Source organism: Pogona vitticeps, chromosome 1 (genome assembly GCF_051106095.1).
Source record: "Pogona vitticeps strain Pit_001003342236 chromosome 1, PviZW2.1, whole genome shotgun sequence".
NCBI classification, from domain to species: domain Eukaryota; kingdom Metazoa; phylum Chordata; class Lepidosauria; order Squamata; family Agamidae; genus Pogona; species Pogona vitticeps.
The window spans coordinates 290,428,491-290,453,432 of NC_135783.1; the positions used below are offsets into that span (position 1 = coordinate 290,428,491).

General features: G+C 40.8%; 2 protein-coding genes across 8 annotated transcripts in view; one reads left to right on the forward strand and one right to left on the reverse strand.

Moving 5' to 3' along the window:
- Positions 1-689: 689 nt before the first annotated feature.
- The window catches only part of CHST1 (carbohydrate sulfotransferase 1), a 40,831-nt gene continuing 16,578 nt past the window's right edge, over positions 690-24,942 (reverse strand). For 5 of the 7 annotated variants that reach the window (XM_020800111.3, XM_020800094.3, XM_020800121.3 and 2 more), the window contains one exon: positions 690-2,729. In XM_020800111.3, coding sequence (XP_020655770.1) covers positions 1,422-2,681 — 1,260 coding nt within the window. In that variant the 5' untranslated portion in view covers positions 2,682-2,729 and the 3' untranslated portion in view covers positions 690-1,421. Of the gene's footprint in view, positions 2,730-21,417; positions 21,542-21,570; positions 23,537-24,942 lie in introns of those variants that run through there. The other 2 variants (XM_020800138.3, XR_013543161.1) reach the window with 2 other exon arrangements.
- Positions 15,100-24,942, forward strand: part of LOC144587289 (uncharacterized) — a 32,120-nt gene continuing 22,277 nt past the window's right edge. Inside the window, exons 1-3 of the mRNA XM_078387368.1 lie at positions 15,100-15,738; positions 18,752-18,869; positions 23,486-23,540. Coding sequence (XP_078243494.1) covers positions 15,100-15,738; positions 18,752-18,869; positions 23,486-23,540 — 812 coding nt within the window. The remainder of the gene's footprint in view (positions 15,739-18,751; positions 18,870-23,485; positions 23,541-24,942) is intronic.

A 24,942-nucleotide genomic window follows, 5' to 3' on the forward strand; every position in this document is an offset into this window, starting at 1 on the left:
CAACCCTACTACCATAGATCCTTTTAGCTGTGTATACTGGTGATTAATCCTGGGCCATTACACATATAGAAGTAACTCTCCTACTGAGCTAGAAATCCTCCCTTTATGTACTTGTTGGTTCGAGTGTGTGTCTTTGTGTGGGGAGTTTGAGAGGGAAAACTTTCTCTTCATATAGGCTTTTTCTCAGTGGCTGTCTGCCAAATAATTGGACAGCTGTTTTTGTTGTTTAGTTTTTCCTCTCCCCTGTTAATTTTTTGTCTTTAATATTGTAAGGTGTCTTGGATCCTCTTGAGGAAAAAGGTATGGTATAAATATTTTAAACAAATAAATAATAATAAACATAGAATACTGAATTGTCCTCAACATTTCATAGTTATAATTATTCTTGTTATACCAACCACTTCTCATTTACTTAAAATAGCTGTTTTTGTTAGATCAGCCAAACTACTTTTAATTTACTTAAAATAAAAATGGTATAGAGTTAAAATGCATATGGATCCTGGAATAGCCCTTATTTTCAGATTTTGTCACTTAACAACCACACAATTAACTTCCACCAGTATCACTGTTTTGACTATCCATCTTTGGACTTAGAAAAGACAGAAGCCACATCTTTCCTATCCCACCCAACATAGCATTTAATGATGTTCACAACTATCCAGAGTAGAGGTAAATGATCTGACAATTCATTGAGCTTGGCCTGGTGAATTTTACCCTCCAGGAACAATTGATTTTATTGAATTCTTTATTTGCCGAAAACACAAAGATAAAGCATTAAGGTTTTGTTGTTGCTGTTCAGCAAACCACTATCTTTTCTTTTGTTTTTGTTTTTGTTTTCCTTTTTGGCACAAAGAAATGTCATAGGTGTTACTAAACAAACCATGGATCAGCGACCAGCCTGATAACATGACTCAGACATATCAAAACAAGATTAAAAACAAGGAGATTATTCCACATTCAGCTAACAGTAAAACCAGCTCTTATTCAGAAAGAGTTAGGTGGGAAGTGACAACACTATTCATAAATTAGACATATATATTTATATATATATATATTTATATTTACCTCTTACATTGTAAAAGTAAACAGTGCAAAAAGTACAATCCCTCAGGTGCCCTTCAATGGGGAAAGCCTGAAGGTTACTTTTTTTTTCCTTTTATACATTGTTAAGTGTGTGTAAGTTGTAAACATTACTACCTGTCCACAGTTTATTTGTTTTAGCTCTTGCTTTTAAGAGACCCGATTCTTATAATCCATTATAATGGTCTGCGGGGAGGCACCTTCTCCTTGTTAACGCTTTTTTGACACTCCCATTCAAGAATTAGTGCAAATTTCAGAGAGTAGCAGGGAAGGGAGGAAAGTAAGGCAACAATTACAAACAGCTCGTCTCAGAATTACAACACGAGCCCTTAATGTCTGCATTACCAGAAAGGCAGAAAGTCCCTTTCTTCCACCAGACTGATGGAGAGGTTCTTTAATTCCTTCTCAGAGGACACCAGTTTGTAACCCAGCTGTACCAACACCTGCTCGCATGCATTCTGCACAAATGCCACAATTTCATAGGAGAGGCGGAACCGCCACTTCTCTGCAGTTGCTGCTGAATTTCGGACAGTCCCATACTTGTGTTTGGCTGCAGATCTGTCCCCTCTTGTGTTATTCTGTATCCATCGTTCCACATTGCTGTCCATTGGGATACCAAGGAACTCATATATCTCTTCAGTTTTTTTTAAGGGGTTCCTGGCCAGGTCTTCATATCTCACCAGCATATATTTGCCCTTGAGCCAGGGAGGCCGGCTCAGTCCAGTGGAAACAGAGTTCAAAAAGTCCTCACAGACAGTGGTGAGCTGTGACACTTCCAGGTTATACGGTTTCCTACCTGTTCCATCCCAGATCCGCCAAAGTCTGTAAGTGTCTCTGAATGTCTCTGTCCTTGAAGCCAGGATCCCCCTAGGGTCTCTCACCAGTTGTATAATCTTCAGGTTGAGCCTGGGATCATCCACCAGACCTCGGAGATCATTGACCTCGGGCACCCGCACTGTTTTGATAGCAACATGCCCATGATCTTTGCATGACTCAGTGGCCAGAGTCAGGTTCAAAGTGCCACATTTTTTCACACAGTCCCCTTCTTCCAGGGGAATATCAATGGGTGTCAAGGTCTCACAAACTGGAGGGGAGCACAGAGCTTTGCTGGCTCCCCTTCGGAAAAGCCTGTCCGTGGTGTGGTTCACTGGCTGAGGTTTGATATAATTTTCCAAGAAATAAAGATCACACTCATAAAGACTCCTCAGCAAATCTCTGCCAGCCCCCAGCATGATCCGTCGATCCGCAAAGACCTTGGCCTGTGTTAGCTTTGGGAACAAGGTGATCTGGACATGGTAGAGAGGCTCAAATAAATAGAAGACATCGAAGTGCTGATTAAAGAGCTGCCCAACAAAAGAAGAACCACTTCTGGTAGTGGCCAGGATCAGAACATGCGTCTTCTTGGAAATGTTATAAGGGAGGGTGGGGCTTTCATCACAAAGTCTGTCTGCTGATTCAGTCTCTTGATTCAGGCTGCAGTTCATTGGATTAGGTACAGGGCAGCTGTGGAAGGATTTGGTTGTGAAGGTGCGGATGGCTGTGTACTGGATAGCAATGGAAGCCAAAGCAAGTAGGAGGACAGCCTTCCAAGAACATTGCATGGCTGGTCACCTTCATGAAGATTCTTCTGCACTGGTCCTCTTAGTTATCTGTAACAAAAGAGAGTAAGCTGGTTGAATATAAGATTCCCAGAAGACTACTTTCTCTTTGAATTTGTTTTAGTAATGTTTTCTCTAATATTTTTAATATAATGTTTATTTAATTCTTCTTAAATATCTGAACAACTAATTTTTTTCGGCTTTCCATACTATAATGATGTAAGCCACTTTGGGTCCTTTTTTTAGGAGAAAGGTGGGGTAAATTTAAAACTGAATATGAAAACCACAATATTTGATATTCTACAACCTCAAGACTGTTTGGAATCCATGATGGAAATCAGACAAACTATAGATGAATCTGATACATTTCAAAATGTGCTCCAAGTATGAAATCTGGGGCAGTGCAAATATGGGAAGCATATTTAAAGTGGCAGACTTTTAAATCTCTGGGTAAGGAAAAAGGTTTTCTAATTATATATTTTTTTACTAGATAGTTCACCCATCCTTAAATTAACCAGGTTCTCTGGTAATAAGATGCTTTGTGGCATGTGGCCTTTTGCTCCTTGGACACTAGCCTTTGAGGAACATGCTCCTTCTGAGTGACGCAGACAAGTAGCTCTGGCCTCCAAAAGGCTTTCTCTCCTTTTGTCAAACAAGTGAGAAAAGGGTCATCTTGTCTTTTCTAAGACTGTTCTTTCCTGGAAGAAGAATTTGTTTGGCTTCCCTCCTCACAGAGAATATCTTAATCCCTTCACATGAATTACTGCCTAGTGCATTAAGAGAGATATTTTTAATAAAGCAAGGGGCTTGTGGGGGAGATGGGATATTTTTGACAAAACAAGAAATGCCCAATAATGTAGTGATGAAAAGGTACAGCAGCTGTAGCAGCATGGAAAATATTGCCCTCAAAATAGTGGCTGCCAGAAGAGCTTTCAAAAGGCTTTCTTAGACAACCAAACCCCATCCCTTTTTTGAGGCCTTTTATGTTTCATTTGAAGGGTTCCACAAGTACAAAACTCCACAAGTGATACCATGCTAGGACTGAAAGATTTCCTTTCCTCTGCTCCATCTCTGGCACTGCCCAGGTTCTTGAATCCCATTAGAATCAGTACTAAAAAGGGCACCAAAATGGCTGTTTAATGACTCAACATGCTACAGGGATTCACTATTTCATTTGAGGGACTCGAAAGGCTAACGTAAGTGATGTCCTTGCACAACCCTCTGAGCAGGTCTTGTTTAGTGGGCCAACACAACATAATGCCCCTCTGTGATTCCATGGTCATCCTATGCCCTAAAGAAGCTTCTCCCCTCCCTTCTCTTTCCCAGGCAGATCCCTCTTTCCCCACCAACCCCAAAATGGAAAATAACACAAAAGTGTGAGGGAAGACCGTTTTAAAAGGCAAGATCTGTGAAGAATATAAAATTTGTAAATAATAACAAAAGAGAGGGAAGAACCCTGACATTCATGGTTCCAGAGACAACTCTGTTCTGATTGTGGCAGAGAAGGAAACCTGCAAAAGAGGCCAGAAGATGAAGCCTCTTTGCAAAGTTTTAAGGTATTCTGGATGGCAACAGGCACAAGCACCTTCCTTGTGGGTTCCTCGCACCAGAGAATGATCCAGGTACAGATCATGGGTGGGCAATCTCTACAGGGCTAAGGGCTTTTTTTAAAGGTTCGATGGCAGCCCAAGGGCCACACTCTCAAGGGGACAAGGCTAAAGAATATGATTAGCATACATATATCTTTATGCTAAGATTGCTACAATTGTTTTTTGTTAACAGAAGAACTGGTTTAAATAAAAAAAAGGGGGGAGATTAATCGGAAAAGCCCCTTTGCACCTTCTAGTGACCCAGTTAAAAATAATTTTAAAAAATCTGAAGATGTAACTGCTTGCACAAGAAACTGCTTGCACCTCAAAACATGTAAAAATCACCCTGTGTCTTCTAGAGAGCACAATATAGGTCTTCACAATTAAAAAAAAAATCCAAAAATTCCACATTGATAAATAATTCCTTTGGGGATCATGAACAGAAAGAGCTCAAGAAAGTATCAAGGGAGAGGTGAACAACAGGTATTTGACTGCCTGAAACCTAACACTGCTGTCCAAATACACATCAATGGAATATCTACTGGCCAAACCCATATCCTAAAAGTTTTCTGGGGTAACTTATCACTGCTATAGCAGGACTTTCTTGGAATTACTAATAAATCCACTGTTACATTGGTTGTAACTAGAGATGGGCATATTCATATACGAATATGACTATCCCCGCGAACCTGGACCTCACAAGGGCCCAGCCTCCAGGACCAGATCATCCACTCAAACATCTTGCTGTGGCACTGGTCCTGCTTGTCCTTCCAATGGTGCCCGGAGCTCCTCTCTCTCTTCCCACTCGGCCGGCCACGCAGCAGCCTGGAGAGGCCAGCTGAGTAGGAAGAGAGAGGAGCTCTGGCACCATTGGAAGAATGAACGGGACTGGCACCGCAACAAGACATGTGAGTGGATGGTCTGGTCCCAGGGGTCAGACCCTTGTGAGGTCCAGCTGTATACAAATACTGTATTTGTATACTGTTTGTATACAAATATCCCCATCTCTAATTGTAACCTTCCTGGCTTTATGTTCAACAATTAAAAAATCTTGAATTTTATGTTCAAAAATAAAAAAAATCTTGCATACAACAGCTTGGGCTCATCAGTACACATGTATGGGTTTTTCTCCATCTGTTTTTGTCCTCAAAGTACAATCTATGAACTGTTAAAGAATGGACTGCTAGATGTACTCAGGTGCCTTCTACTGTGCTTTTCACTGCTGTCTTTGTGTGTCCTTCTCCAGGTAGTTAGCTATATGCTTCAGCAGCCTGTAAGAAACACCAGTTTCCTGGTCCTGGAAGACTCTATGCTAAATAAGGACCTCACACGAAATGTTGTTCAGTTCTTATGTGCAAAACAGTATCATCCATTGTTGTACAGTGGTGCCTCGACTTACAACTGTCTTGATTTGCAACCAATTCGAGCTACAGTCATCTTAACTGCTTTTGCATTAGTTCCTGTTTTTAGTCCCTGCTGGAATGGGGCTTTGTTTTTTGTTTTAGACTCCAAACTCTCCCTTTCTTTCCTCTTTCCCCCATTGTTCCCTCCCTCCTTTCCTGCCCTTTTTTAAACGTTTAAAAATGGTCGGAACAGATTAATCACGTTTCAATTTATTCCTATGGGAAATGGTGCTTTGAGTTACAACCAACTTGAGTTACAACCATCATCCCAGAACGAATTAAGTTTACAACTCAAGGCACCACTGTATTGTATTTTGTCCTACTTTACTTCCAAAGTGTTTAAGCCAGCATACATGTTCATCTCCATATTTTATGCTTAGAACACCCTAAGGTCAGTCTGCTTTAAAGTCTGGATCCTTCCTGTGGCAATGAAATCTGATCCTAAGAACAACAGCTGTAGTCAGTGATACAATACCTGTCATAGAATCATAGAATCATGCAGCTGGAAGTGGCCTATGAGGCCATCAAGTCCAACCCCCTGCTCAATGCAGAAATACAATTCAAAGGATATCTTCCAGGTGGTTGTCTAAATTTCTTTTGAATGCCTCCAGTGTTGGAGCACTACTCACACCTCTCAAAGTAACTGGTTCCATTGCTATACTGCTCTAACTGTTAGGATGTTTTTCCTGATATTGATCCAAAATCTGGCTTCCTGCAACTTCAGCCCATTGTGGCATATCCTGCACTCTGGGTTGATCAAGAAGAGAACCTGCCACAAGTGTTCTGCCCTATGATCCATCCAGATCAAATAACACATGATGCAAAACATGTCACCTGAATTTGCATAATATTTTGCTTTAAGCATAAATACCACTAGGGACAGATCAGGATTGTAGTTGAGACAGAGGAGGTTTAATCCAATTTTTTTTCTCTTGTACACAATTGTCCTGATGATAGTTGCAAAGCTGGGACCACCTGCAGGACGCCTGACAATTATCATTATAGAAAGGTAGAGCTTTAAGGGATTCTCAAGGATCATCATGTCCAACTTCCTGCCAAAGCACGAAATCCACAGCTAAAACATCCCTTATAGGTGGCCATTTAACCTGTTTAAAAATATCCGATGAAGGACAGTCCAGCACCCTCTGAGGTAGTTCATTTCACAGTTGAACAAGCCTTTACTGTCAAGAAGTTATTCCTACTGTTTAAGCAAAATCTCTTTTCCCATAATTTTGAATCCATTACTTCAGGTCCTACGCTCTGGAGATACAAAAAATAATATTGCCTCTTCTTCTATGTGAAAGCCTTTCAAATATTTGAAGATGGTTCTCCTACTGCCTCTCAGTCTTCTCTTTCCCAGGCTAAACATAACAAGCTCTCTCAACCATTCTTCATAGGACTTGGTTTCCAGAACTTTGACTATTCTGGGCACCCTCCTCTGGACACATTTCAGTTTGTCAGTATCTTTCTATAATAATAATAATAATAATAATAATAATAATAATAATAATAATAATAATAATAATAATAATAATAATAATAATAATAATAATAATAATAATAATAATAATAATAATAATAATAATAATAATAATAATAATAGAGGGCTGGAAGGAACCATATTGATTGAATCTAGCCCCTGCACGGAAGCACAGTGGGGAATCAAAACTAGCAAGCTCTGACTCTCCAGCCAGATGCCTAAACCACTGAGCTATCCATTACACCAGTGGTTCCCAACCAGATGTTCTTGGACTGCAATTCCTAAAAGGCTTTACCACCAGCTGTGCTGGCCAGGTTTTCTGGGAGTTGCAGTCCAAGAACACCTGGGGACCCTAGGCTGGGAAATGCTGCATTACATAGTTTACTTATCTTAAAGTACTGTGGTTTACTAAGACCCCTAGATCCTTTTTACATGTAAGACTGCCAGGCCAACTGTCATCCATCTTATAGTAGCATCTATTTTCGGCTACCTAAATGCAGGACTTTACCATTTTCTGTTGAAACTCCTTTTGTTAGCTTTGGCCTAGTTCACCAATCTGCTTAGGTCATCCTGAATCCTGATTCTGTCTTCTGGAGTACTTATCTATCTCAGTTTGGCATCATTGGCAAATTTGATGAGCATTCTCTCCACTTCCTAATTCAAGTCATTTATAAAAATTCTAAGAACCCTATGATAGCCCAGTTGTCACTTCTTTCCAGTGGTCCACAAAGTAGCACAAACAGAATATACAGTACTGATAGAATGGCATGGAATTGGACACACCTGTGTCCCACTTCCAAAAGAGAAGATGCTTTGGCTGTTACCATGAGAAATTGCTATTTACACAGCAGCAGGAAGAGCTCACAGGATTGGGCTGTTGAGCTTTAGAATATGAACATAAAATGCTGACAGCAAATGCCAAGCAAATCCCAGATTAATTTACCAAAATATTTTTAAACTGTCCCTGCTACAATCTGGCCCTCAAGAATGTTTGTCCTGGACAGTTGTTTTCCATTTTGCATCTCATCCTTCATGTAGAAAGCTTCTTGTACCCACAAAACGAAACTCGTGCACAGACTTTGATCCATAACAGCTACTCTCAGCAGTCCTAAAACACCTGGACTTTTTTGCTTCACCAATTCTCTCTCTCTCTCTCTCTCTCTCTCTCTCTCTCTCTCTCTCTCTCTCACACACACACACACACACACACACACACACACACACACACACACACACACACACACACACACACACACACACACACACACTGCTCACAACCCTGAACAGGCACCTCTTCATTCCTTTACTGCCCACATTAAGTCTCTACACCACCATCTCTGGATGGCAGAACAAGAAGAGCATCTGATAGACCACAAAGCAAGAGGATTTCTTTTCTTTTCTTTTTTAAGCCAACAACCTTTCTATATGCTATGCAGCTTCAGGAAGCAGCAATGTTAGTATGCAGGGACTGTTCAACCTCGAAAGCTCCCGTGGCTTTAGCATATTAAAATTCCTAACGGGACTGGAAAGGCACAAAGTTCCTGGTTATTTCTCCCAGGAGAGGATTCTGCTGTTGGCAGACAGTGGCATGCCTGGGGAGGGGTGGGGGGAAAGAGAAAATAGGCTGGTCCTATCTGTGCCTGTTATATAAGGGCCAAAAAAGGACTGCTTTTCATGGGCCCAGAGGCTGGTTTGAAGCATTCATGTTTTTTTATTTATCAGGATTTAGTCCAGCTTCAATGACTGTTCTATAGTATCAGACATTTTCCTCTGTGAGGAATGTATAAACAAGACACTGAAAGAGAAGGAACAGATGTTGCCACGAAGTAACATGACAGGTTTAACTCAAACTTACCTGGATGGCTAGTTGATAGCCCAACCTGACTGAGGACATTTCTGAAGCTAGACCTCAAAGCTACGTATGTCTGACACTAGTCACTTTGTAGACTTTCCAAATGTAAGATTAAGACTTGAAGTTATACAGTGTTACCAGTATATCAAGTTCTGCAAAACAGTACAAACAAACTTCTCCTTTCTCAAGGAACTTATTATCCATATTTTTACAGAGATCATAAGTACACAAGGTATATAAGTGCTAGCTGCACAAAGTGTAAGTGCTTAATTTTTTAAAATAAATTATATCAAGTTTATTTAAAAATATTTCCTTTCTTAAAAATTTCTATTAAAACTATTTCTTTAAAATGTTATTAGAAATGCAATGCGAACGTAAGTTTACAGATCGTTTTATTGCATTAAAGGAACACTGCTCTGCAGAGTAACTACCGTTCCTGCCTCTAGAATGTTTTGTGCACTTACCTTCAAATACATATTTTTGTATGGCAGCCCCACATGTGGGTAGAGAGAACTGGAGCTCTAATTTCACAGGATATCACCAAAAGGCAAAGCCTGAGAAAGGTAGTTTGGGGGGGGGGGGGTTGGAGGTGGGAGGGAGCGGAGACTCATAGCCTTCCCCAGCTGATGTGTAGTATCACTGACTGGGGGAATTCTGTGAATCACAGCTCAAAAAAGTTAGGTTAAGCTGTGCCAACAGACAGATGAGGCTAAAAACACTCTGGCCTAGAAACACTCTGGCTTACAAAGCTCCTACAGTTGCTCACTGTACATCTTCCATTCGGATTACAGCTAGGTCACCAGATCAGCATCAAAATTTCACAACTCCTTTCTCAAATACAGAACCCCTGAAAGTGCCATTCCGTGTTTAAAAAGCTCACATTTTTGTCTCAATGTACAATCCACTACATACACCCAACCAGGAACACAGCGTGCCTTTCTACACCAGGTGAAACTATTTAGCCCTTTATCCTAGTATTGTCTACTCTGGCTGACAGCAATTCTCAAGACTCCTAGGCAAAGGCTTTCCCATTAATTCAAGGTGGCTTACAACAATGCATTCAAATCGACAAAGAAATCAACCAGTAATAAAACAATTTTTAAAGCTGCAGTAAAACACACCAAAAGCACACAATAAAAAAACAGAATAAGAAGCAGGAGGCTCACATAAAATTATGAAAAGCAAGCAATAAAAAGCAGCCAGTAAAGGCCAAATGCCTCTCTCTCTATAGAAAGAGCTTAATTTGTTGTGGCAGTAGGCCAAGCCAAACTTTTCCTGAGCTCCAAAGTTTTGGTGCAACAAAGACCTCCCTCTTGCCCCAACCACATACAGGTCTGGACCTTGCACATGGATGGCTACAGACAATCTCTATCAGTGAGAAATGTCATATGGGAGAAGGTAATGCACAGGATATCTTTTGCCCTGAACTGTGAAGAAATTTAAAGGTCATATGCTTTTAGTTATTATGCACCATTGCCTGTACATCAGCTAGTTTTTTGGTGCTGACATGGAAAAGAAAGGAATCTGTCACTTCCAATAGCTTGCTCTTTCCCTCTGTGGCTTTAGGAAATCAGCTGCCCACTGCAGGATCCTCCCAACTAGCAACATTCATTTACAATCTGAATATGCTTTGTCAGACAGATAGGGCAGAACAACTGAGATCTGCTGGCTTATCCCACAATTTATGACCTTGTCTTTATTCCAGCCAAAATCTCTCAATGTACCACTAGGTCTCCTCAAGTTCCAGTTCTAGAAGTTCTAATTTTAGCATAGTTCTTCTTAGTTTACTCCTAAGATTTTGACTAAAGTAGGCTTTTCATATGTGTTGCAGACAGGTGTAAAGTCCTAGTTTTAATCATCTTCCTCCTGGTCAAGTGGAAGGTGAAGTGTAACACTGTAACTATCAAGATCTCACATATCTAAGTGGCTTCTGGACAACTGGCAGGTTACTCACCTGTAATTGTAGTTCTTTGAGTAGACCTCTATGATTCACACTGTGGGTGATCCGTGCCTATTCTAGAGCTTTTTCAGTAGCAAAAAACATATTATAATAGACCCCTCCCCCTCAGTATAAGTACCTTGGCGCCAGGACTCTCCCTTCAGTTGTGTCAACCACTGCAAGGGAAAAAAATATTGTATGGCATGACAGAAGGGAGGTTGGATGGGATGTGTGAATCACAGAGGTTCACTTGAAGAACTCCAATTCCAGGTGAGTAAACTGCCGTTCTTCTTCATGGTCTCTGTGAATCACACTGTGGGGGACTAGCTAGCTGTCTTACCTAGAGGCAGGGTGTCACGCCAAGACAGAAGCCAAAACAGCACATCCGAATGCCACATCAGACTTGTTGAACATCTAGTCTATAATGTCATACAAAGGTAGATGGTTGTGCCCACATAGCCGAGGCACAGATGTCGGGGAGAGGCACACCACGTAGGAATGCTGTAGAGGCTGCCAATGCCCTGGTGGAATGAGGGCAAATAGCTTGAAGGACCGGCTGTCGAGCAAGCTGGTATGCAAGCCAAATAGTAGACGCAACAAAACGAGAAATCGTCTGGGAGGTGACTTGTAGGCCTTTGTTAGGAAGTTGATGACTGACAAAAATGTGTGGGGAACGTCGAAAGGGTTGCGTACATGACAAATAAAAGGAGAGGGCCCTCCTCACTTCCAAAGTATAAAAAAGTCATTCATGGGTTGTAGATGGTGACGGAAAGAAAGATGGGAGGACCAATGGTTGAGAGAGATGAAACTGAGAACCACTTTAGGGAGGAAGGAGACATTGAGGAACAGCTTTACTTTATCAGGATAGAATTGTATATAAGGGTAATCATGGCATAGGGCCGCAAGGCCGTTTGCTCAGCAAGTTGAAGTAATTGCAATGAGAAAAGCCATTTTGAAGGAAAGTAGACAGAGATCCGCTGAGGCTAGTGGTTCGAACAGAGATTTAGTGAGTTGTCACAAGACTAAGGTCAAGGACCATTGTGGAGAGGGCAGGTGAACATCTGGGTAAGTGTGTGACAATCCCTTAAGAAAGCACTTGAGCATGGGATGTCTGAAAAATTGAGCTGCTGGAAAGGTCGGTGGTTGGTACGAGATGACTGCCGAGAGATAGACTCTAACAGATGAGAGAGAAAGACCAGAAGATTTGAGATGGAGCAAATATCAGAGAACCGTGGAGAGAGATAAGTTGATGGCAGGAAGGGAAAGAGCTGCAGTAAAAGATTGATTTTTTTTTCCATTTATACAGGTAAGCTTTTGTAGTTGAGGGTTTCTTTGCCTGACAGAGAACATCCATCATGGAGGGAGAATACTCCATGCTGCCAGGTGCAGAGCAGGTAAGTTGGGATGAAGGATCTGGGAGTTGTTCCGTTTGAGGAGGTGTGGTAGGTGGGGAAAGTGATAGACATCAGAGGACAGGTGGTGTAGCACTGGGAACCAGGGCTGTCTCAGCCACCAAGGAGCAATGAGAATGGTGTTGGGTTTGTCCTATTGTATTCAGACAATTACCCTGTGGAGGAGAGGGAATGATGGGAAGAGGTATGTGAGGGTCTTGGGCCAGTGGCCAATGAACATGTCTCCTTGGGAGTGTTTCCCGATCCCAGTACGGGAGCAATAGCGCTTCCATTTCCAATTCTTGCGAGAGGCAAAAAGGTGTAGAGTTAGTTTTCCCCATCTTTTGCACAGGTGGAGGAAAATTGTTTCATCTAATTTCCACTCATGGGGTTCTGAGTTTGTGTGGCTGAGAGAGTTGGCTAGGTCACTGTCCTGGCCTGAATGTGCAGAGCTGTGAGGCAGATGTGGTGTGAAAGACAGCATTCCCATAGGTCGACCGCCAAATAGAGGAGGCTTGGGGAGTGTGTGCCTCCTTGTCTGAGAATATAGTACATGGCTGTTGTGTTGTCGGTGGCAATCTGAACCACCTTGCCAGCTAGAACATTTCTGAATGCTTTGCATGTCTTTATTACTGCTAATAGTTCAAACTTGTTGATGTGGAGTGAATGTTCCCTGTGGGACCAGCTGGCGAGTATTTTGAGAGAACCACAATGCTGGTGTCAGTTGTGACCTGTATTTGAGGACGTGGTTGCTGGAAAGGATATCCCATAGAGAGATTTGGGACGAAGCACCACCACTGGAGTTGTGAGGCGAGTTCAGGAGTAACTCTTAAAAGACTGTTGGGAGGATCTGTCCGTGGGTCGAAAACTGTGAGAAACCACATTGTAGAGACCTCATCTTCACGTGTACATGTCGTACAACTGAGGTCATGGAGGCCATGATGCTGTGGCAGAATGCCCATGTCCTGTCCATCATATGGAGCTCAAGTACAGGATCCTATGATAGGACAGGAGGGGCGGAGTTAGAGTAATAGTTGGGGAGTTAGAGGGACAGTTAGAGAATTAGAGAGGGAATGGAAGTGAGAGAGTTAAGACAGAGTTTGGAAAGTGGGAGTGTTATAGAGAATAGGAAAGAGTTAAAAGGAATAGAGAATAGATAGATGATTGACTTCTTAGGCATCCTTCAGTCTCGAGAGACTATGGTAATGTACTCTGAGCTGGAGTGTCCTCGCCAGAGCACGAAGCCTGGGTAAAATCATACGGAGGATAGGCTGTTACCCAAGCAGCAAATCCCCCCTCTCCACCTTGCTGAAATAGTCCAAATGAAAGGCAAGAGCCAATACAACTGGTTCCAGCAACGTCGCAGGAGTTGACAGAACGACATGAACTGCCTCCGGGATTCTGGCTCCAGATTTTGCCTAAAGGTTAAAGTGGTCACTGTGAATAAAAGCACCTACAGGTAAACGTGTGATCAAATCCAATTTAATGAATGATCTTCAACAACTGTGATTTACATCTGTGATTTACATACCAACGAAAAGGTCAATAAACCTGTTCCCCAGCTTTAATTTCTAATTCCCTTAAGTGAAATTCCTCCTCCAATTTCCACTTTATAAACTCCTGGGAGGTTAAAGCAACTTCTCCTCCTGAGGCATAATCCTCCTGGTCAGATATTTCCAGATTTCCGTCCTCTTCATGAGGTAAAACTTGAAGTTTAGTTACCTCGACTGCCACCTTTTCCCCTCGTTTAGTTTAGTTTAAAGTGCTTTTTTTCCTTTTCTGTGTTAGAGAGAGAGTTATTCTGTAGCTCTCTGTTGGCAGCTACAGATTGTTACTATATTTTTCTTCTGGAGCCCAGCCGGTCCCTTGGTCTGAGACACTGTTTCTCTTTTTTGCCTCCAGACACCAAAATTGTTCAGAAATATTTACTTTATTCAAGCCTATGTTGGTTTCAGGCACCTTAGCTATATTTATGACCTGGTTTCCACTTGTCACCTCAGTTCTCCCTCCTTAAAGCTTGGGATCTCAAGCTAGCCTACTGGTCTTTTCACTTAAAGTGTGAGGTAACCTTAAACCACTGAATTTTCCTCAGAGCCTTTTCCTGTTCTTAGTCTTTCCCCAGGTCTGCGATCAGGAGCCCCTTCTAAGCTTTTCAATAAGAACTCTAGAGGGTTTTCCACTCCTTCTCGACAGTCCCAGACTAACAGGTCCTTTAGACTCAGAAAATTCACTTTTCCCCCTTAGGCTTACTGGACTTTTAATTGTGTCCCACTGCTTGCCACCACTTTGTCGCGTCCCCCTAGTGTCCCTTGTTTGTTCGCCCCAAACACAGGTTCACCCTCAGGATGTGTTGCCTCTTTTTACACTGCCACCAGTGGATCCAGTCCACAATATACTAAATATATCTCAGACACTTAGTGCCAATATAAAAAGAATTACAGCTAGAAATAAGAACTAGGGCTGAGGCAGAAGCCAGACAAATAGAATTAAAAGAAAGAGAAATGGCACTAGAACAAGAAAAGAGACACATGGATTATCAATTAGAACTGAAAAGATTAGAATTGGCATCTCTAAATAAAAATAACAGCAATAATAATGAAAATGAAAAATAGATCTTAAGAAATTCCCACAATTTAGGAAGGATGATGGCCCAGAAGCATTCTTAATCACTTTTGAGCAAGCGTGTTGAGATTTTAACATAAAAACAGAACATATGGTTATATTGAGGTCCCAGATAAGTGGGGATTTAGCAGACATTTATGCCCAAATGCCCTTAGATCAAGCCAGAGATTATGAGGCTTACAGGGAATTGGTTTTCTCAAGGTTTGGGATCAATGCTGAACATCTGAGGTGGAAATTTCAAGCACTGATTAAAAAGCTTGAGGAATCATATTCTCAATTGGGGGCAAATCTAGTCAGATACTTGGAGAAATGGCTAGAGCAGGCTAAAGTCAAGACATTAGAAGATATGAAAAATATAATAGGATTAGAACAATTTTATTCAGTTCTACTAGGAGAACTGAGGTACTTAGTCAGAGACAAAAAGCCCAAGAATGTACAGGAGACAAGTGAAACTGTTGACTATATAACAGATATCAAAAACCCCAAATTCTCTGAAGTGAAATTTGATGGGAAAAGTAAGGATGACAGAAAGAGCCCAGGGATTACCTCAAGCACAATCAGGCAACTGGAAGCCACTTTAGAGGCAAGCTCTCAGAGCAGAGCCAATAGAAATATAAGAGCTATGAATGGAAGGGGGACCAGTCACCATATTTTGAACAAAGAGTCCCTAAAACTTGCTATGGGTGCGGTGAAAAAGAACATTTTATTGCCCAATGCCAGACCTCAAGAAATAAAGATTGGTCAGCAAAAAGTTGGGAAAAGTCAGCCCAAGAAAGTGTACTGTGTACAACAAAAGAGAGCAACCACTGAGGCAGTGGAAATGGGTGCCATAACCCCAATAACTGCTAGAGCCAGGAACAACAACAACAATCACTTCCTTTGGCAAAAGTTCTCCGATGTTTAATATTGAAAGTAACCAGGAGCTTCTTCACTGTTCTGGGGATGTTATTTATGTGAATGATGCTAAATATCTGGCTCTAAGAGACTCATGCTCTCAGGTGACATTGTGCCATCCTGATATAATCCCTCAAGAAGATATTTTAAGAAATGAAAGCCTCACCCTAAAAGAGATTGGGACAGAGTTAATTACTCTACCAGTGGCTAAAATACAAATAAAATATCAAGGGTGGAATGGAATGTGGAAAATAGACATTGCAGATCAAATTCCTACCCCATGTTTGATAGGGCTGGATCTCTCTGAGCATGTTAAGAGGGTTCTTGTAACAATTTATTTATTTATTTATTTATTTATTTATTTATTTATTTATTTATTTATTTATTTATTTTATATCCCGCCTATCTGGGATATACTCGTTCCCAGAAAGAAAAAAGGGAAGCCACTGAGGAAAAATATGATTTCTCTAATGAAATAATAAGAGGAAATGAGGCAGATGAGACAGCTGATTTAGTGGCTATAAGGAATCCTCATGATAATGCTTTTAGAAGGGAACAAAGAGAAGATTCGATCCTAGAACCATGCTTTAAGATGGTTAGAGAAGGACCAATAAACCCTGAGAACCCTGAAAGGTACTTTGTGGGAAAAGGCCTATTATATAGAGAGGTCTTAGTAAATCCTAAAAGGGGAGGGAAAAGTCTTCATAAACTGATAATCCCTACAAAATACAGAGAAAATCATAATAGAAAAGGGACATACAGACACCTTTGCTGCTCATATGGGGATCACATGCACTAAGCAGAAAATAGCTCAGAATTCTTACTGGCCTGGAATGGGGAAGTAGATAAAATTATATTGTCAAAGCTGTGACATATGTCAAAGGCAGGGTACTGGCAATGATAAAACTAAAGCCAAATTGTGCCCTTTACCTATTATCTCAACCCCCTTTCAACGTATAGGCTTAAGCATTGTGGGACCACTGCCTAAAGTTACCAGACAGGGAAACAGATTCATACTGTCTATAACTGATTATGCCACCTGATATCCAGAAGCAGTTCCCTTACAAAATATGGAAACAGAGACAGTGGCAGATGCCTTACTGAGTTACATGTGTCGAATGGGCTTCGCTTCTGAGATAGTCACTGATTTGGGAACCTCATTTACATCTAGATTAATGAAAAGGCTGTGGCAACTTTGTGGCATAACTCACATTACATCATCCCCATATCATCCCCAAACTAACGGATTAGTGGAGAAATTTAATGTAACCATCATACGTATGATCAGAGCTTACACTGCAGAAAACCCCAATAACTGGGATCACAAATTACAACACCTATTGTATGCATATCAATCTGTACCCCAAGAAAGTACTGGATTCAGGCCATTTGAACTGTTATTTGGGCAGGAAGTGCAGGGACCCCTAGATTTACTCCGGCAAAATTGGGAGGAACAAAAAGGAGAAGATCCTGAGACAGTGATCCAGTATATAGATAACCTAATGAACTCCTTGAAACAATCTCTGGAGTTAGCAGCAGAAAACCTGCAGAGCCAGCAAGGGAAGCAAAAGCTATGGTACAATAAAAGGGCCAGAGAGAGAACATTCAATCCTGGAGATGAAGTGTTGATTTTAAAACCTATTAAAGGTAATAAACTGCAATTAAATTGGGCAGGTCCTTTTAGAATAATCTCCAAAATGAGTGAAGTAAATTATATCATTCAGGAGGAGGGAGAAACAGGTCGAAGAGTGGTCCATGTAAACATGATCAAGCCTTACTATAAAAAGGAAACGTCTTATATGCCATGAAAGATGCGGACAATGAAAGACATGAATTACCCTATCGGGAAGAGAGGGGCAAACCCAAATTTAACCCTGAAGAGGCTGAAATCAGTCACACGCTATCCCTAGAATGACAAAATGAAGCGAGAGCCTTGCTGATGAAGTACAAGCAGGTCTTCTGAAACAAACTGGTGTAGCAAAGGGAGTAGTGTGCAAAATTGATACAGGAGATGCCACTCCACAAGCTGTCACACCTTACAGAGTAACAGGGCCATATGTAGCCAAGGTTCGCCAGGAACTAGACAAAATGCTTAAAGAAAAAAATCATTGTTCCTTCATCTAGCCCGTGGGCAATCCCAGTAGTATTAGTGGACAAACCAGATGGCAGCATCCGCTTTTGCGTGGATTATTGAAAACTAAACCACATCACGAAGCCTGATGCTTACCCAATGCCCCGGTTAGATGATTTAATCGAAACTCTAGGAGGATATCAGTTTATATTGAGTTTAGATCTGACTAAAGGGTTCTGGCAAATGGGGCTAGACCCCAAAGACCAGGAAAAGACCGTGTTCAGTAGCCCTTTTGGATTGTATGAATTCCGTATCTTAAGTTTTGGATTGCGAAATGTGCCAGTGACATTTCAAAGACTCGTGGACCAAACATTACAAGGGCTTAGGGAATTCACAGTAGCATACATCAATGATATAGGAATATATAGTCAAACGTGGGAAGATCACCTGTACCATATCGAGACAGTGCTACAAAGGTTAAACAAGACTGGGCTAACAGTGAAAGCTAGTAAATGCCAGCTGGGTAGTTCCAAATTAAAATACTTAGGACATATAGTAGGGGGAGGTATAATTGAACCCCTAGAATCAAAAATTGAAGTAATCAGTAAGTGGCCTAAACCTACATCAAAGGAAAAAACAGATCTTTCTTAGGGTTAGTTGGCTATTATTGGCACTTTATACAAAACTTCACTGAGATAGCTGAAGTTTATCTGACTTAACACATAAAAGAAATGCTGAAAAGATCCAGTGGACGAGTGACTGCGAGGAGGCCTTTGGGAAGCTGAAGACTGCATTGATAACCAGTCCTGTCCTGAGAGCTCCTGATTTCTAGCGAGAGTTCACCGTCTTCACAGACACAACCAACATCCAGCTGGGAGCCGTGCTGAGCCAGGCGGATGACAACGGAGAGCAACATCCAATGACGTTCCTGAGTAAGAAACTGCAGGCAGGTGAGAGACATCTGTCCACAATCGAATGTGAGTGTCTTGCAATCGTATGGTCATTACAGAAGCTCAAGCCATACATATGGGGAAGACATTTTGTTCTTTGCACAGACCATTCCCCACTTCTGTGGCTGAGAACTATAAGGATGAATAATAGCAAGTTAATGAGGTGGGCCCTACTGCTACAGGACTTTGATTTCGAAACCCAGAGTGTGAAAGGGATTCAAAATGTAGTGGCTGACTCTTTGTCACAAAGACCAGAAGACTGATCGATGAAAAAGAAGAAATAAGTAACTTAGAATGTAATAAATGGGTCTAGTTATGTATAAATAAAAGAAGGAATTAAAAGTATAATTTTTCTGATGAATTAATGGTAAGTAATGATATAAGTAACAGTAACAGTATTGTAGTAAATAAATTATAAGTAATGCAAATGTTGATTAATGTATTTTAAATGGGTAGAGTGATAATATTTTTAAAATCGTAATCAACAATAACATGCATGTCTATACTGTGTAAAAGAGTAAATAGAAAATTGATTTAAATGTGTAACTGAAGAATGTATTGAAAAATTGTTTGAAATATTGCTAAGTGTTTCCTATGTTGTTCATAAGGGTAAACTACTGTAAGTTTTACCCCATGAAACCACCTTTCCAAGGGGGAAGGTATGTGGCGAAATGCCCACATCACTCCTGTCCATCATATGGAGCATCATTTGGAGCAAAAATTAATATAAGACCCTGTCTTATTTTCAGGGAAACATGGTAGTACATGTTGGACAAGGATGGCAGGAATCAAGGTGTGGAGGGTGAAACCTTGGAGGAGGGAGATGAAGAACTGAGTTATCCTGCCAGCTTTATAAGGCAAACATTTATAAGGCAAAGCATATTGTTGTTTCAACCTATATGCTGCCCTATAGTGCTAGAGCACTCTCTGAATGGTTTACAAATTATGCAAGGAACACTTTCCTCCCCTGTGAACTGAATACTCATTTTACTGACTTCGGAAGGATGGAAAGCTGAGTCAACTTTGATCCAGCTATCTGAACCCATTAATATCAAATTCAAGTCATGAGCAGAGGCTTGACAGCAGTACTGCGGTTTAACCATAGCACCATGGGGTCACTTTTAAAAAGTACACCAATATATGAACTATATTAACATGCACTTAAAGTAGAAAACAAACCCCTCATGAAGATTCATTTAACTCTACATTAAGAAGGGAAACTGTCGCAAAATAAGCAGCTTATATCAGATACCAGCAAACTGCATTGTCATCAAAGCACTGCCTGATTTTAGAAGATTCTCATATACTGCACCATAGCTTGCTTGACAGCTATGGAAAGTTTCTGTCATACATCAATAAAAATTATGTTATATCCACACAGGATATTAATGCAGTGACATGTTTGCAATTATATTTATATAAGACTGTACCTCTGTTGCATATAATTTTTTGGTCACTGAAAAGGTATCTCCACCAGGATAAGTATACACAATCCAGCAGAAAATCATAGAATTTGATTTTCAGCCTCTCTTAATAGTTTCACCTAGGGTGCTGATTACTTATTGTCAGATGCCCTTTAAAAAAGCATGCCTCATGGTCAGTGAACAAAGCTGATAGAAGAATAGAGTGATATGTGCATCTGTCCCCAATCCCTGGACTTTTTTAATGGGTCAAAGAGGCAAATGGGAAATTAGTGCAGAAAGTCTAAGACACCCCCCTTTCCCCCAGCACTCTGATCTTAATTGCATACACACATATACACAGATAGTGATTAATGAATTTTATTTTAGAATTTTATTTTATTCTTATTTTAGATCAAAGAAGAACCCATTCACAGATCTCCCATCACTTCTCGTTTGGCCCACAACAACATGGCTTCTTATCTTTCATTCCATTCTTGAACCCCCGCACATCTTTTTATCTTCAAGCTGTGCATTTCAGTTTTATTGGAGCTATTGCTTGCTTCACATGCAGAGCTTAGGAGAGATGAAATCATAAGCTGCTGGGAAATCGGTAGGTATCTTAACATCTGACACTGCATCAGAAATAGGAGCGTGGGCTAACTAAAGCAATGGTTCTTAACCTTTGATTCTCCAGATGTTTTTGACTTTCAGCTCTCACAAGCTCCAACCAGCATGCATAATGGCTAGGGATTTAAAAGTCCTACACTTTTAAGGGCTGCAGGATATCGTTCTTCAAGTGTGCGCTTGCAGTTCATCTCCATCCAGGGGGATACAAAAGGAGCCTCACTGAAGAATGCAATGGCTATGAGCCCATTTAGTCATCTCTTAGGCAACAACAGCACCATCTTGGATGATCCTTCCACTGGGGAAATACCACTGGATTGCTTCTGAAATGAACAAAGATCTCCATCCAAGACCAGATGTAGCTTTGAAGACCACCTGGCACATTGCTCCCCAAGAAAATAAAAGCTGAGTAGTTTGGTGCTGTGTGAAGTTGACTAAGAATATATCAAATAATGGGCAGAATCTTGGTGGGATGCAAAGAGAGCCATTCATTTGGCTGCAGCTGATTATTACTCACTCACATTTATTTTCATAGTAGACAAAATCCTGTTCGCGTAAAGTTATACAGTAGAAGCTGATGACCCTCTTCCTGAGGCTCTCAAAAGCTTCCCCAGGGCAAAAGGCAGTCTTAAGGTGCCTCAGAATCTAAAACAAGAGGGGATTTTTAAAATTAGTTTTTGTTAAATATTACCAGTGCCAGCTAATGACATCATTAGCTTCCACTACTAACTTTACACAAACAAGATTTTCCCTACTATGAAAAGCAAATATGAGTACCAATCAGTTGCAGACCATTCTACATCTTGCTACAAGAATACGCATGTACTGTATCCCTAAAACGGAATGCTTTTCAGCTAGACACAGAGAAATGTCAAACATCTTCAGCTACCAAATTCCTATAATAAACATGTGAACAGAATGAGAAGTATGCTGTTTCACCCAGAAATGGCCTTAGCCCTCTTGCCTGTCTGTGTCAGGTGCTTCCAACACAAAAGCATTACCGAGCAAGCACCCCCAGCAACAGTCATTAGACCAGGGATGGGTGATGCCTTTGGGTTGTAGAGCTATACTGATTGCCTTATAACATTTGAGGCATTCTCTTAATGTGATGGCTGATGAAACAGATGGGTCTGCAGTGGGTGATGGAGTGACAAAAAATAGAGCAGTGGCCAGGTTTTCATGATGTGGTACTGGTAAAACCACTTCTTAAATAACCCACTTACCTTGAAAGCCCTATTAGAGTGACTATAAGTCAGTGACTTAAAAGCTCATAACACCAACAACCAATTCTGGCAGTAATGAGACAGCTCAGAAAGGGATATAAAAATGGCCTTGGGGCTGCATATGACCCATATACCACATGTTTCCACTCTGAACTAAAGACCACTGCCGTGCATATATGCCTTATGTATTGTAACATATATGCCTCATGTATTGTATTAAGAGCAATCTTAACACTGTAGGACTTTCAAGATAATTCAGGTATCTGAGTGATTTCATCAGTGCTAGCACCACCACTCTATTGAATTTCTATGGCTGAGTAGGGATGCTATGCCAGGTATCTCCTGAATCTTAGTCCATGATTCTATCCATTACTGGGTATCTTAAGTCATACCACAGGATCACAAAATTACAATTATACATATTTCTGCATTTTTGTATACAGCTTAAACCCACAGTTTTTTCTTAAATGGGAAATGCAGAGATAAAATTAAAATAGGGAGGATTCTATCAAGTAATAATTAAAGGCAAGTGAACGTGCAGAAGAGAGCAGGAGAGAATAAATGTAATGTAATGTCTGATGTCCACTCGCAATGGGATCCCACTGGATAAGCAGCCAAAACATATTAGGAGTGAACATGGGACTGGGGCCCTATGACAACTTCAGCTATAATAGAGCCATCAAATCATGTGGATTTACAGACATACAGACTCACCATCCACCAACTAATTCAATAGATCTACTAAAATAAACAGAGACACCCAATGTGGTGTAGTAGGTAAGAGTAATGTACTGAAACTGAGGAGGCCTGGGTTCAAATTCCCTCTCAGACATGGAAATTGGGAATGCAGAACTGGTAAAACCAATCTTTAAATATCTCACTTACCTTGAAAGCTCTGTTAGGGTCACTACAAGTGGGAAGAGACTTGAATGCATGTAACAAGTGTAATTGGTGCTAAATTGGATTTAGGACATTGCAATTATTCCCCATAAAGATTTTTGCATGCTTTGGATAAAACCACTTCCTTGGAATGGAAACCCATAATGCTATTGTCTCTTTCAGGTTGATTTAAAAACAATAAAAAAGCCCAAGATGTAACAGGAAGAAAAATGCCCTACCCCACTGTATTTCACATCTCTAATTTTATACTTATATTTCACATAAACAGAAGAGTAAAAATACATCTATGACATGCAGTGTAGATGTGGTATAAGTACACCTTTCTGGAATAGGTACATGCAACAAAACACAAGCATCTGTAAGACACACAGCAATGTTAGCCTTATGGAAATAGCAATATAAGAGACTTCTGGGTTTTGTTGTTGCTGTTTTGGGATCAAGTTGTATTGTCTTTTTTTCATTCCAGCATGGACTGTATTCCATTTATGGAACCCATCATATGTGGACAACTGCAAAGCTGGGTAAGATAACAAGCAGATATAATGGCTTAAATACTGTTGCATAGTGCACTGGTTCTTAACCTTGGGTTACTCCGGAGTTTGGGACTACAACTCCCAGAAGCCTTCACCACCAGCTGTGCTGACTGGGGTTTCTGGGAGTTGCAGTTCAAAAGCATCTGAGTAACAAAGGTTAAGAACCACTGGCTTAATGTACTAAGTCACTACTAGAGTAGGGCCTTTGAATCACTGGGGATTTGGTGAGTTGGCTCCTCTGTAAGTTCAATTGTATTCTACCTGCAACTTACTTTAGTGTAGTAAAATGCAACTAGAGTAGGCCAATTTGAATCAATGGAATTTATAGAGGAGGTGACTCACCAGATCCTCACTAATTCAATGGGCCTACTCTATAGCAATTTTTTTTACCGAGCAAAAAAGATTTAAGCAAATGATTCCAAGCTAAGATTTGATGCTGGTTTTAACAATAAAATTGCTTATCTTGATTTTGTTTCCATGAGCAACCATAGGAAGCGCATGGGAATTACCATTCGCCAACAAACAACTGGAAACAGCAGACACACCTGATGCCATCCAGCTTGCTGGCTCACTTCACTATTATCTCCCATTGTGCCTTTACACTTATAATTGGATGTTCCTGTAACTTATTTTGGCCCTTGCCAGCAACAAGAACACAAAGAAAAGACTAAGACTTCACAGCAACAAGTTATGTATTGAAATAGCATGAGTAGGACATGTACCTGGAAATTAGATGGCCATTTTCTCTCACACACTCTTCCTGTCCCCTCCCTCATCTCTGAAGAATTTCACACAACACTGCCTACTGATGTTACTGAGGACAAAGTATGAGCCCCTCACTCAACACAGTGAAATCCTGCCCATCCCTCTTGCCAATATAATTTTGGCAGTCGCCCAACTCCTAGCAGCATTTCTACTAATATTTTCACTGCCCCTAAAACCAACTATAATGAACAAGTCTGTTTCCATGGAAACAATACAGTGACTCAGGGCTTTGGGGCTGGCTCTAAATATGATTGTCAATAGCAAAAGCTCCAAGAGATTCAGGATTCAAAAGGAGTAAGAATGAAAGGTGTTCTGTCCATAAAAGTGAACATGCTCACCCTACACAGTGTTATGTAAACAAAGGGGAATGCAAGAACACATGTGGCTCAAGCCCACACCAGAGCCATCCAACATGAGACTGCTGCATCTTCTGAGAGTCAGAACAGAAGCATATTTATTAAAAGGTATACATCAGGTTACTATGGAAGATGAGCCAAGCTGGCAGTCATTTTTGTAGGTTTGACACACTTGAATGTACACAGCATCATATTCAAAGTTCAAGTGTCTATATGGAACCCATAAAATTCACACCACTGCCTCCCCTATAGTATGCAACACTGCTATT